Raw genomic sequence first — 13,968 nt, forward strand, 5'->3', positions numbered from 1 at the left:
TAGACCAGTACAACTACCATTTGTTTTTAAGATGATATTCAGGAAGAGGTGGCAGACCTTGGCCACTTCTAGCATCTAGTAGAGAGCACTGACAGAGAACCATTTTCACTAAGTGCTGCAGTCCTTCCAGACTATCATCCAAGGACCACATGCCAGAGGTGCATAGGGCAGGAGTCAAAAGTGGACAGTTCAGTGAATGCAAATTTTACCTTTGAGTAGTACACTAGTTTCTACACACATTCCACTCTAGCCTCCACCCAGGCAAGCAAGTAGCATTATCAGAGTTCAATGAAACATTCCAGGCAGGCAAAACCACTCAAGGAAGATGCAAAGCAGGACTGGTAAACAGGGTGGTGAGACTGGAAAGCCTGAATTTTCCCATTCATATCTGAGGTGTACCTAGGATCCCTTGCACTGGAATGCTGAGCAGTGTGTGCGTGCGCACTCCAGGTGTTGTGGAAGGACTCAAATGCCTAATGGAATTTTTGTATCCACTCTGGCCTGCGCCACCAGCGGGGTCCAGTTTCTCTAACCCCTAGGTATGCCTCTGCCTGCTATACAGCATCTTAAGCCTCTGAGCAACATAGATGTGTGTCTTCACTATCCATCTTTTTGACCAGACACCATCCCAGCAGAAAGCTGTCAGCATTAGGTCCTATTGGACCAGAGAAGGTGATCATACAAAATGAAAATGACTAAAACTATCATCTAGGTTTAGGAAGCCAATAGTTCTTCCTTCTGATTCTTTGCTTCTCACTTTTGTAACTACCCAATTTACTGCTGGCTTTGTATTTTCAAAGGAAGAGTGGCCAATTGTCCCATCGCAGTAGCCCTTGATAGAACCTGAAATCATTTTGCACCTGGTACAACCTGCCCTAACTAAATACACACAACACCTTATGCCATCTTAAGGCTGCCCCAAAGCAAATGTTTGGCCTTTTCATTATATCTTGAACCAGGGGTCAGCAAACTTTTTCAGCAGGGGGCCGGTCCACTGTCCCTCAGATCTTGTGGGGGGCCGGACTATATTTTGGAGGGGGGAAAATGAACGAATTCCTATGCCCCACAAATAACCCAGAGATGCATTTTAAATAAAAACACACATTCTACTCATGTAAAAACACCAGGCAGGCCCACAAATAACCCAGAGATGCATTTTAAATAAAAGGACACATTCTACTCATGTAAAAACATGCTGATTCCCAGACTGTCCGCGGGCCTGATTTAGAAGGCGATTGGGCCACTTCTGGCCCCCGGGCCTTAGTTTGGGGACCCTGTCTTGAACCCTCCACCTTTCCTTGAAAACTGAACATCTAATTCTGACATAAGTGTTCTGGAGCACTTGAAAGCTTTTTCAATACTAAAACATTTAAGTTGGTCGCAGTACAATAAGGTTTGTGCTTTGACATCAATTCTACAACAGTGATCCTGAGAAAGCTCTGCATACTTAAATATTAGCTCTGGACCATCTTTCCAACTTGCCACTAGATTGAGATTTATTAGCAAGTGTTTATTTCTTTGAAGTTTAAAATTATAAATTTTTAAAGCTTTTTTTCTTCCTCATTACATCAGTTCATAAAAGTTCCACGGTTAACAGTAGATTTACAAGCTAAGTTGTGACAATAATTCTTTGTGAAAGAGTGGTTTAGGAGGGATGGGAACTTGTGGCCTTCCACATGTTGTTAGAATCCAACTCCCATCATCTCAAGTCAGTATGGCCGATGGTCAGGGAAGATGGGAGATGGACTCCAACATCATTTGCTTCTCACACCTGGTTTAGCAGAAAGCAGAGGCTTGATATTCTGGTTCAGCTGCTGTCTGACATTGCAGCCAACTATCTAAAAAGACAGGTGCACATGTGAAGTAATCAACAGCCTTCTGGATATACACAGGCATTTACTCTTCTGTTTCATTGTAGACAGGTGGCAAGATTCTCCTAGAGTTGGCCTTAACCCATGGGTGCGCTATTATTTCTTTCAAGGGAAGCCGCAGGGAAGGTGTGCGGTTGAGTACTTTGGATATTAGGTCTTTGGCTCCATCTGACACCCAAGAAGGGAATGAAAAGTTAACCTTGGAAGAAAAGAATGTTTTAAGTTACATTTTCTTATGAAGCTAGTTGTGTCTTCTGCTTTCTTTCTTTTTAAAAAAAAAACTTGAATGCATTACCCTAGTGCCAGTTTATCTGCTTCTCCACCCCCATGCAGCTTTCCTAGCTGCACATCAGCTTTGCCCTAAGATGCTCATACTGTTGGACAAGGACATTGTCAATTATGTATCTTGTTCAGCACTTCTAGAAATAGGGTTATGTTAGCCATCCCTCAAAGGCCGACATGTCTGTGGGGGTATGGTCAAGGTATAAAAGGTAAAAAAAGATAAAGGACCCCTGGACAGTTAAGTCCAGTCAAAGGCAATGATGAGGTTCTGGTGCTCATCTTGCTTTCAGGCCAAGGGAGCCGGCATTTGTCCACAGACAGCTTTCCGGGTCATGTATATGTACCAGCAGCCACACGCTAGGCATGTGCATTCATTGAACAAGCAGTACACACACTCACCAGACACATAGTCTCTCAGAACTCTGGTATACACACACATGTCTTGCTCTTTCCACTCCAGTGTTGGGGGCGGGAGGAAACCCTTCCTTTTACTCTTTCAAGAACAGGCAGAGGGCTCATCTTCACACTGTGGCATTTAGTGCCAAGATCTGAGATCAAAGAACTTATCTAAAAAGGCAGCCAGGGGCTCTTTTATTTCCTAATCGGAAGATTAAGCACTCTATTTGCTCTTTAAAAATTGCTCTCTAAATAATAGAGGGTGTTATCTCCTGACTAGATTTTGAGAAAAAAGCATCAGGGGCTGGCAGGCCACATGATCTGGCAGGGTGGGGGCAGATCTTGATTGTGGGTTAGCCACCCTGGCTCATGGCTCTTAAGCTTGATGCTATAACCTAATGTGCCCATTCAAGTCTCAATGATAAACCATCAAGATTTGGCCCCAAGTTTCAAGCTGTAGATTGCAAATTCCATTTAATCTCAAAGCTTTTTGCTCAGAAGAACATACCTCTTTTATTCTTCGGAAAGTCTCCATCTGCGTTGGTGCTTCAAATGGTGCATATCCTGCAAGACACTCGTAACAAAGGACACCAACGCACCACACATCGACATTCTCACTGTGTGGACTCCCCTCTATCATTTCTGGAGCAAGGTAGTCCGCAGTGCCACAGAACGTTGTCCTCCTATTTTTTTTTAAATAAAAAAAATGGGGTCAGTTTAAAGTGCCAGTTGAAACCCAGTTTAAAATGGGTTCACTTTTAACAGGACACATTATTCTCCCGATGAAAGCATGAATTTTACTGACCCTATTCTGCCTTTCACAGCTGCCAAATACACAGAAATTTAGCAGGTGAATTTTTTGCTCACATGAATCTTCCCAACAGTACTGAATTCTTAAAAAATATATGTGTATACATACCTAAGCGATGGAGCATGCACTGACCATCCAAAGTCTGCCAACTTCAGCTCCCCTCTTAATCCTAACAGGAGGTTTTCTGGCTTAATATCTCTATGAATCACTTTTAGAGCATGGCAGTACATCAGAGCATCAGATATTTCTTCCATATACTGTAGATGTATGATTCGCAGAAAATAAAAAAAATAGATGTTAATTCTGGCTGTTAACCAAGACTGCATGCAACTGTACATAAATTTACTAGTGAGACTGGATTAAAAGTGCACTCACTGCTGCTGTAATGCACAATAAGGTTTCCTCTATGAGTCTGGGGAGAAAACTTACGGTTTTCCCACTGTAGAAAGAGTTGGGTTTACACAGCGCTGATTGGCCAACCATTGTGTAAGTAGCAGAAAAAAATCCCTGGAATAGGGCATTGCACAGGAGAGTTACAAGGGCAAAATACAGAGGCCTGGAGGGCTGTATTTTGTCCCGTGGTGTAAGGTACTTGACCATTGCACGCAATGTTCTGTCCCCACCCACTTGTGATTTGGCTCCACCTACCACTGGTAGGCAGACTCCAAACTCTCCCCCTCCCCCCAGCCAAGATAATGTGGCTTTTGGTGATTCCCATCCTTAGGCTAGAACTTCATTTGGAGAGCAACTAATTGGGTCTTGGAAATAAATATTACATTCAATGCACCTCCTCTTCTCAAAAGGAATCTCTTTAGTCCACTTCAACTGAAACAAAGTAATAAGAAACTTAAATCTGTGATCACACGGGATGACCTTAAAGTCTGCTGTGTCTGAAGTTTGGGTGCAACTCAGCTTGCAGAAAGAGGTTTGTATGGAGTTTGAACAGATAAAAGGACCTCCAGATTCCCAGACTATCCCTGTACTTTTAACCTCTTTGCTAAACCTCCATATCCTTTACACTTTAGACTGAAACATTTTAAGTTGCATCCTGTTTACAACTTCTTTCTCACACTTGCATTGAGTATGAGGCCATCTTCTGGGAGCAAAGGGGCAAGTATGGCTTCTTTGTTTCTCCAACTACCAGTAGTTATTTATCCAGGACTATAGAATTCTTTCCTTTCCAGAATGTCCTTCTGTTAATAAGCATAAGCTTTCTTATTTTATACTCAGTCTCAGTCTGATTACCTTCCAATGAAAGGTGTGCTCCAATCAAAGACTCATCTCACTAAAGGCAACTTCAGCGGTCTGAATTTTTAAAGTTCCAAATCTTTATTTCTGGAAATATCCAATTGTGATTTCAAATTCGGTTGTTAGTCCTTGAAGCTTTGCTGCTTTCATCAGGAGCCTGAGACTTCGCAAGTGCAAGAGTAGTGATGTGCAAGAGTAGTGACCTCAGCACCCGCAACTCAATCCTATTCCCGGACTTTTTACTAAAATCCAGGCGACAGGAGAATTGCTCTGGGCGCAGCCGGGTACCCAATTCCTCAAGGTTCCCCTATTAAACCTCTTGCGCTGCTCGGAATTCCCCAGAGAGTTTGAAGAAGAATAAGAAGAGCTTGGATTTGATATCCTGCTTTAGCACTACCCAAAGGAGTCTCAAAGCGATTAACATTCTCCTTTCCCTTCCTCCCCCACAACAAACACTCTGTGAGGTGAGTGGGGCTTCAAAGAAGTGTGACTAGCCCAAGGTCACCCAGCAGCTGCAGGTGGAGGAGCAGAGACGTGAACCCAGTTCACCAGATTACGATTCTACCACTCTTAACGACTACACCACACTGGCTCTCTATCTCTGAGGGCTATTCCGTGCTCCCTCTGATGGCCACAGCTCAGCGGAGTCTGACAGGCTGGACCTTAAGCACTGGTGCAATGGGCTATGCCGTCCTGTATGCCCAAATGTCCTTCTCTCCATCTCTGCAATCAATGGCTTGGTCGGTTTGTAGTTGCAGAACCAAATCAGCAGAAGACACAGACAGACAGACAGACAGACAGACAGACAGACAGACAGACAGACAGACAGACAGACACACACACACACACACACACGGGCTTGGCTTTGCTCTCTTCACAATACATTTACCTATCAGGTTTTCTTTAAGGGGTATGTACACCCTCAGTGGTGGAGCTTCATACTCCGGCACTGGGGGCAGAGAGCAGGCGGGGGTGGGGCTGGCGCATGTTCTGGGGGAGTGGCGTGGTGCCCGTAGGGGCGTGGCGCCCATTGTGGGGGCGTGGGGCCCAGCACGGATGGGCGGGCGCAGCCGCAATGGCGCCCTCGCATTTGCGCTGCCCGGGGCAGAGTGCCCCTATCGTCCTGCCCTTCCTACGCCCCTGTACACCCTCCGAGGCACATTAGGCCAACAAACAGGGTTGGCTCATCCATGAGGTGGACTGAAGCAGCTGCCTTGGGTGACTGAATCCCCAGGTGGCAAAATGAGAAAGGCTGCCCCTGCCAATAAATATTGACTACTCCAAGCTCACCAGCCATATGTTCTATGTTTTGCATTACTTCATCTCCAGCCAGCTCCTCCCATGGAGCAGTAGCCTTTGTATTCGTACTCACGGTGGCTGTTCTGATGTCATCAAAGTGTGTTTTCTTCTGTAGCTCCTTGTACAGTTCTCCTCCTGGAGCATATTCTAACATCAGAAAAACCCGGGTCTGGTCATGGAAATAGTTATACATCCTTAAGATATTTGGGTGTCTAGGCAGTTTTTTTGTTTAAAGGAAAAAAGGAGAGGACCTGTGGTTTAGGTCACATAAGAAGTAAGCCGCTGTGATAGGTAGACAAAATATACAAGGTCTACATACTACATATGAATGTACTAAGCAGATTCCCAAATTGCCCCATCCAGGAAGAAGATACTATTGAGATACAAGTTGCATTTGAATCACTCAATGCATGCTCCCTTGGAAGCAAATCTCCATTATGTTCAGTGGGGCTTACTCTTAGGCAGACGGCGGGCATAAGATTGCAGCTGAAACTAAGGATGCAATCCTATGCACCAACCTGGTGTCCTCCAGATGTTTTGGACTACATAACATCTACATAATGTTTCAGAGGTGATAATGAGGCTTTCCATGGTTTGACAGATTTAGCACAGAGCAGGTATGCAGACCACGTGGCCCTCTAGATCCTGATGGACTATAATTCCTCAACATGCTCTACCAAAGCAAGGTTCCTTAGCTCAGTGGTAAGCACCTGCACTGCATGCAGAAGGCCCTACCTTGTAGCTATTATGATGTTGATGATTTAATTACCGTATTTTTCTGTGTATAAGACTAGGTTTTTTAACCAAAAAATTAGGTTTAAAATTGGGGCCCGCCTTATACACGGGTAGTGCTGAGGGGTGTTTTCTTAATTTGGAGTCCCCAAAAATAAGGGGCGTCTTATACTTGGGGACGTCTTATGTACGGGAAAATACGGTAATTAAATTTGTTAGCCACTTTATCTTTTCCAAGGAAACACAAAGTGACTTGCAACCAACCAACTCACCAAACCACAGATACATTAAAACAAAAGGGGGGGGGGAATACATTTAAAAAATCAGTGCCTAGCATCTTCAGGTGGGGCTAGGAAAGACTATTGTCTGAAACTTCAGAGCTGCTGCCAGTTAACACATAGTACTGGATGAAGTAATCATAAATGAACCAATCATAGAGTTTGAAGGGACCCCAAGGGTCACCAACTCCAACCCCCTGCAATGCAAGAATCTCAGCTAAAGCATCCATGACAGATGGCTATCCAATGGTCTGACTCTGTATGAGGCAGCTGCCTCTGCATTCAGTTGCTTTACCTGAGGTGACTTAAGATTTCTATTTCTCTTCTGAGCTGGTGCTCTAGCTGAGATTTTTCCAGCAATGATTTGAAAATGACTTTCAAGGCCAAGATGAAGTGAGTTTTTTTCTCCCGGGCCAAGTACACTGCTCCAAATCTCCCCTTGCCAAGTGGCTTGCCAAATTCAAAGTCTGAGGTGCCCCACATTTTCCTGTAAATCAAAGGGGGCAGTTAAAATCAATGACTAAACCAAGAGAAATATACATTTCCTTTACCAGCATGATAATACATCTGGATAATCCCCATCTCTGATGCAGCACTGCTGCCCTCCAGGATCATGTGCTCAGGGGGAGGTTGGCCAGTGTGCTCAGTGACCATGGTCACATTATCTGCACAGGAGTGTAGCATGTAAAGGGGGAGGACTCTGAATACTTGGGCAGAGGTGTCACAGGTAGTCCAAGCAGGACATGCTGGAGTAGACTGATAAGTAAATGCAAGGCAGTTTTCTTATGACTGATCAGGGGCATTGTAATTAAAATATGTCACTGAGAAGATTAAACAAAAATCCATCAAGATATTGCACCTGTAAAGAAAGTAGAAGGCAGGCAAAGGTTGACAAAAGGTACATAACCACAGAAAAAAGCACAATGTGTGTACAAGATACACACACCTAGTTTCTAACTCAGTATTCAAAGCCATTCTTAAATGCAACATGGCAGAAGATTCCTCCAGTATAATAGTCATAACCAGACACTTTTAAATAGTTACCTGGGAAGCAGAGAACCAGAGTCACGTTGGGCATTTTCTTGAGATCCATTTTCTTGAGATCCATTTTCTTCTGCAATAACAATTGCACCAACTTAGAGGCATGATGTGATGGGCAGTAGTTATGGATCTAGTTAAAGTACTTTTCATGTAACTGAATTGCTGTACAATGGACCCTCCGGATATGAATTAAATTCATTCCGTGGATGCTTCTGCAACCCGAAAAGTCCGTAGGCAGAGGTGCCACTTCTGCGCACACACATGGCGTGATTGAGCGCACATGCACGTGCGGCAGGGAGTATATACTTCCTCGTTTGCCACGTTCGTAACCCAAAAATTACATATCCAGAGTGGTATGTAACTAGAGGGCCCATTGTATACGTAATAAGTACTTTTTCAAAAGCTGTTCAAACTATAATTGAACTGCTTTTGTTGGTCCTTAACTAGCATAATTTAATCATTATTTTCCTCCTTTTGGGAGGGGGGCAAACTTGTTTATGTAACTCGCTATCATCCTGAAAGCTCTATATAACTACAAACAAATACACAAAATCAGTCACTAAGAAGAAAACAAGCATGTTTGAAATTAACAGCAGAAAGGTGTGGTGATCTCCACCCCTTCCATGACTACCACTCGTAGTTGCTCTGCCTACAATAAAAAAAACACACACACATAGTGACATAGCTTTATAAAAGCAATCCAGGTTGCCCATGTTTGCTGCTTCACACTCAGCATCTCTTTTCAGTGTGTTTTTGTACATAAGCAGCTAAGGAGTTCAATTAGCTTTATCAAGTGAATGCAAAAATCTAAATTACAAATGTTAGTTCTCCACAAACAGTGCAAGATGCTCCAAGGTGATTTAAGTCTCCTGAGGAAACACTAAATTGCACTGCAATGGTTTTACAAAAGCATTACAAACCAAACACTACTGTTAATATGCTGGAGGGTATACCGTTGTTTCTCTGCTTACAGGATTGCTATTGTAAAACACAGCTTAAGAGAGCAATAAGGAAATCAGTGTACTGGCACATAATTTTGTACTAGAGGAGGAGAGAATTAGAGAATTATAAAAGCAATCAAGACAGAAAAAAGATCTCCAGTTCTGGAAAGAACTAGTAAGTGCAGCACTAAGAACACAAGGAGGTAAGAGTGCTAGATGAGGCCATCTATTTCAGCATCTTGTTATAGGAAGCCTGCAAGCAGGACCCGAGGGCAACAGTACTCTCCCTTCCTGCAGTTTCCAGCAACTGGAATTCAGAAGCTTACTGCCTCCAACAGTGGAGATTGAACATAGTCATCATAGTTATCCTCCCTGAATTTGTCTTTTCCTTTGTTAATGCTATCCAAGTTGCTGGCCATCACAGCCTCTTGTGGGAGCAGATTCCATAGTTTAACCATGCGTTTGGGAAGCAGGACAGAAGAAAGTTATCCTAAAGAAGACATGAAGAAGCAGAAGAAAAGGAACAGAGCCAAGAAATGCAAGAGTGGACTTAAAATTGCCTACACGTTCCTCAAGAAAGGAGTGACTACCGTAATTCATCTTACCCCTTGCCCATGAAGCACAACGGAAGCCATCTTTTCCTACTAAGTCTGGGGCCTATTGGGACGAGAGGTGGAAGTTGCATCATAAAGTGGAGGAAGCTCAGGCAGAATGAGGCAGTTACCTCAGGAAGCTTATTTTGAGTATCATGAAAAGGCAAATTGCTCATTATTTCATTTATTATTGTGCCCCCAATGAGATACATTTATGGGATTCTCTGCTGCAAACTGCTGAAATAACTTTTTCAGCCATGACATTGATGTAACTGATTGTTCTGCTACAAGAAACGTGGCACGATGTCCCCATATTGCTTAACGGATACAAATGTCACTCACTGACAGCCACTCCCTCAACGAAAGGTGATAGGGCTAGTGGGGAGCTAACATGTTTAATCTCCACAAAGTTGAATGCAACTACAGCAGCCATGATTCCATGTAACCTGTTTGCAACTGCTGTCTTGGTTATAGTTCTGAAAGTATGTTTAATGCTGATTAACGTCTACATACCACCTTGTCGTCAACAACAACAACAACAAAACTACTGTAAATACTAACTGGACAGAACTAGAAAATTATATAGAATCCCTTGAATTCCTATATCCTACTGCAGTGTTTATCATTGCAGGGTATTTTAATGCACACATGGGAGTCAACAATGTAAATTTGTACACCCATTACAATCAGATTCTGGAACCAGATATTTACTTTGCCAGAGGTACCTCCTGTCTGTCTCAAGATTATAGATGTAATTATTCAGGGCTTTGTTTAGCCCAAGTTGTGAGGCTTTATAGACTTGCTAATATTAAATGGTATGATGGAGGGAGATTGGCCCGGGGAATATACCCACTTTACAAAGCATGGAAGCATATTGTGACCTCACGATTTGCATATTAGTTTGTCATGGAGTTTGAGGTGGGCTATAATATTGAAAGTGATCATTTACCTCTAACAATGGTACTGTACTAGTAGGCCCAGTATTTAACAATTCTTCCCCCAAAATTCAATTTGTAATGCAAACATAGGTGTGACTGTAGGCAATAGTATGAAGTGCACCCCAATACTCAATCTAGCACTTCATACAGATGACTTAAAGGCTATTCATACTGCTATTATCTCAGCTACCTCTGCTGCTGAGGCTATGAATTTATTTAAGATCTTGACTGACAGGTTGCAAGACCACTTGAGAACCAAGATCAGTAACAGTGGCTCAAGAAGATCAATGGGATCTTCCAGCTGGTTCGACAAAGAGTGCAAGCAAGCTAAAAGCCAGCTGAAGAGAGTTTACTGTAAATATAGAAACTCTAATTTACCCCTCTTAATTAGTGAATGTGTTTCCTTCAGACAGAAGCATAAACTTCTGCTAAGATGAAAAAAAAACCAAGCCTTTCATGACAAGGGCATTCTCTCTTCTGGCGTACAACTGATTGGTGGAAGGTTCCATTTGTTATTCCACTTCTGACAGCAAAATATCTCAGGCCAGCCCAGAGAACTTACCAGGATACCCAACTACAGCTCTGTGTCAAAACTTAATGGGATGCAGAACAACGTACAATATGAAACAGCAGGCAACATACCTTTGGGCTTCAATCTTCCTTTGTCTTTGTTGAGTTGTTTTCTTACAGGTGTCTGCTGTACCACTGAGCTGGCCATCTTTGGTTTAGAAATAAAAGCATAAAGGGATGAACCAAGAGATTATCTGGTTGCCTATGAAAACAGGATGCTGGACTGGACAGGACTTTGGCTTGATCCAGCAGGGCTCTTCTTAGACAACCTTCCCCAGGGGCCATTGACTCTTACTTTAGCACTAATTACAGGATAGTATGAGGGACCCAGGTGGCGCTGTGGTTAAACCACTGAGCCTAGGGCTTGCTGATCAGAAGGTCGGCGGTTCGAATCCCTGTGACGGGGTGAGCTCCCGTTGCTTGGTCCCTGCTCCTGCCAACCTAGCAGTTCGAAAGCACGTCAAAATGCAAGTAGATAAATAGGAACCGCTACAGCGGGAAGGTAAATGGCGTTTCCGTGTGCTGCTCTGGTTTGCCAGAAGTGGCTTTGTCATGCTGGCCACATGACCCGGAAGCTGTACGCCGGCTCCCTCGGCCAATAATGCGAGATGAGCGCGCAACCCCAGAGTCGGTCACGACTGGACCTAATGGTCAGGGGTCCCTTTACCTTTACCTTTACAGGATAGTATAATCCACTGCACTTGAGGCAACTGGATGGTTTGGGTGTGGCTAGGCAGGCTGTGTAGCATACAGACAGCTCTGTTCTCCAGACAGGAATACCCAGGGGCTTCCTCTGCCTGCTCCCAGCATTTGCCACTTTTTTTTTGGGGGGGGACTGTTTCAGTTTGCCAAATGGTAGGGGTGCCCCTGCACCAACTTGTCTAAATTTGGGTTGCTATATGTTGGAAGTTTGGTACTTGGGCAAGGCCCAATACACCTCAGAACCTGAGACACAAAGAGCAAAAACTTACGATTTCTTCCTGAGCTGAGCTTTGACTGTCACAGCAGGCTATGCTGGGCTTTCAATGCAGGAAGAAGGAGCTACACAAGGAAAAAGAAAAAAAGTCCTGTGGCATCTTACAATAAAGCCTTGCTAATTTATTATCTCACATGTTTTTGAGAACCGTTTTTGAATTACCTGATGTCATGTCACATTACATTAGCATAGCTGCCAAGTTATCCCTTTTTTAAGGGATTTTCCCTTATGCTGAATAGGCTTCCTCGCGAGAAAAGGGAAAACTTGGCAGCTATGTACATTAGGTGATTCAGCTTTAAAGGAAAAACTGGGAGCAGTCTCTAAATGCATTCCAAAATCTTCCTTTGTAGTCCTGGCTTTGATTTATGCCCTGCTACCATGATTCCTACTAAATGGAAGCCCCACTTTGGGCAGGGATTAGCTCCGCTCAGTGCAAGTGCTGCCAATTCCAGTTCCTATTCCTGCTTGCAGAGACACAATCAGAAGTTCACTTTGAGGCTGCCACTTGCTCATTTGAGCCACACCTTTACCTGTCCTACACCTCAGATCAGAGATATGCATCAGATGGGAGCATGGGGGGGGGCGAGATGGCCATACATACGGTACCAAATACCTGAGATTTCCCAGACCCAGTCTACATTAACCAGCTGCAGTGTCTCTGCAGGGTTTCAGGTGGAAGTCTTTCCCAGTGCTACCTTGGAGATGCTTGGGAGAAAAGGTGATGACTTTAGGGACTGAAGCAGTTTTGCCCCCCCCATATTTTTTTGAGGGGGCCAGCCCCCCTCAGTTTTCAGAGGATGCTCAGCTTTGCCCCCAGCTCCATACAATATCGCATTAGGCCCTCTCAATCCTCTGGAGAAGCTGGCGCCTCTGCCTAGGAGAGACTCTCAGACCTTTTACATTCAAAGCAGTTGTTCTAACACTGAGCTACAGCCATTCCCATAACACTTTATTATTATTATTTTTTGCTGCATTACATCAACACTGCTATCACTCTGGGAATTGCAACAAAGGAAGGCACCAGATGTACCTGTATGGAGTAGAAATGCATACCATTGTTGTATGGAACAGGAATCCACTGATTTACCTTCTCATTTAAATCAGCTGAGGCAGGATGGGGAGTGAGAATCTGGTTAATACCCCCAACAGCTTATATACCCTCTTCGCTGAACGGGAACTGGTTCAACTAGAGCAGGAGTCAGCAAATTTTTTCAGCAGGGGGGGCAGTCCACTGTCCCTCAGACCTTGTGGGGGGGCTAGACTATATATTGAAGGGGGGAAAGTGAACGAATTCCTATGCCCCACAAAGAACCCAGAGATGCATTTTCAATAAAAGCACACATTCTACTCATGTAAAAACACCAGGCAGGCCCCACAAAGAACCCAGAGATGCATTTTTTTTTCAAAAGGACACATTCTACTCATGTGAAAACGCTGATTCCTGGATTGTCTGCGGGCCAGATTTAGAAGGTGATTGGGCCGGCCCCGGCCCCCGGGCCTTAGTTTGCCTATCCATGAACTAGAGCAATGATGTCTACTCCCAGGTAATTGAAAGCCCATCACATAGAAACAAGCAATTATACCAAAATATCAGCACCAAAAACTTTTCAAAATGCATCATTTAGAAAACATTCAATTATCTTTAAATTAACGTCCTTCAGAAAGTACTTGTTCTCTTAAAATCTACAGAGCTAGGTTACTTGGCATAGCAGCATGCCCCCCCCCCCCGCAACTCCTATACTCATAGTTCATTACCTAATAAACCAAACCAATTGGCAGAGTTCTTCGGAACTCCAGAAAAAAGCATTTCAGTAGTGGCCTTAGCGCAGGCTTTTTCTAGAGTCACTGTCCTATCAGCTCAGGCCTTTCTCTTCTGCATTGCAAATGGATTCAGGTGCAAAGACTGGAGCCAAGATCAATTCTTAAAGTCACAGTTTCCGGGAGTTGAACAACCAGGTGCAAAGGGTTCCAAGGCTCCAATACCTTTAATAC

The 13,968-nt window shown here is 43.9% G+C and overlaps 1 protein-coding gene across 1 annotated transcript; it reads right to left on the minus strand.

Moving 5' to 3' along the window:
* Nucleotides 1–1,896: 1,896 nt before the first annotated feature.
* Nucleotides 1,897–12,036, minus strand: LOC118088428 (aurora kinase C-like). The gene is made up of 8 exons (XM_035122079.2): nucleotides 11,972–12,036; nucleotides 11,073–11,148; nucleotides 7,962–8,031; nucleotides 7,213–7,404; nucleotides 5,981–6,119; nucleotides 3,469–3,617; nucleotides 3,058–3,232; nucleotides 1,897–2,070 (listed from the first exon to the last, which is right to left on the minus strand). Exons 2-8 carry the CDS (start codon nucleotides 11,146–11,148, stop codon nucleotides 1,897–1,899), a joined length of 975 nt encoding a protein of 324 aa, XP_034977970.1. The 5' UTR covers nucleotides 11,972–12,036.
* Between the last annotated feature and the right edge of the window lie 1,932 nt (nucleotides 12,037–13,968).

The sequence above is a fragment of the Zootoca vivipara genome, chromosome 7, assembly GCF_963506605.1.
Source record: "Zootoca vivipara chromosome 7, rZooViv1.1, whole genome shotgun sequence".
In the NCBI taxonomy this organism is placed as follows: domain Eukaryota; kingdom Metazoa; phylum Chordata; class Lepidosauria; order Squamata; family Lacertidae; genus Zootoca; species Zootoca vivipara.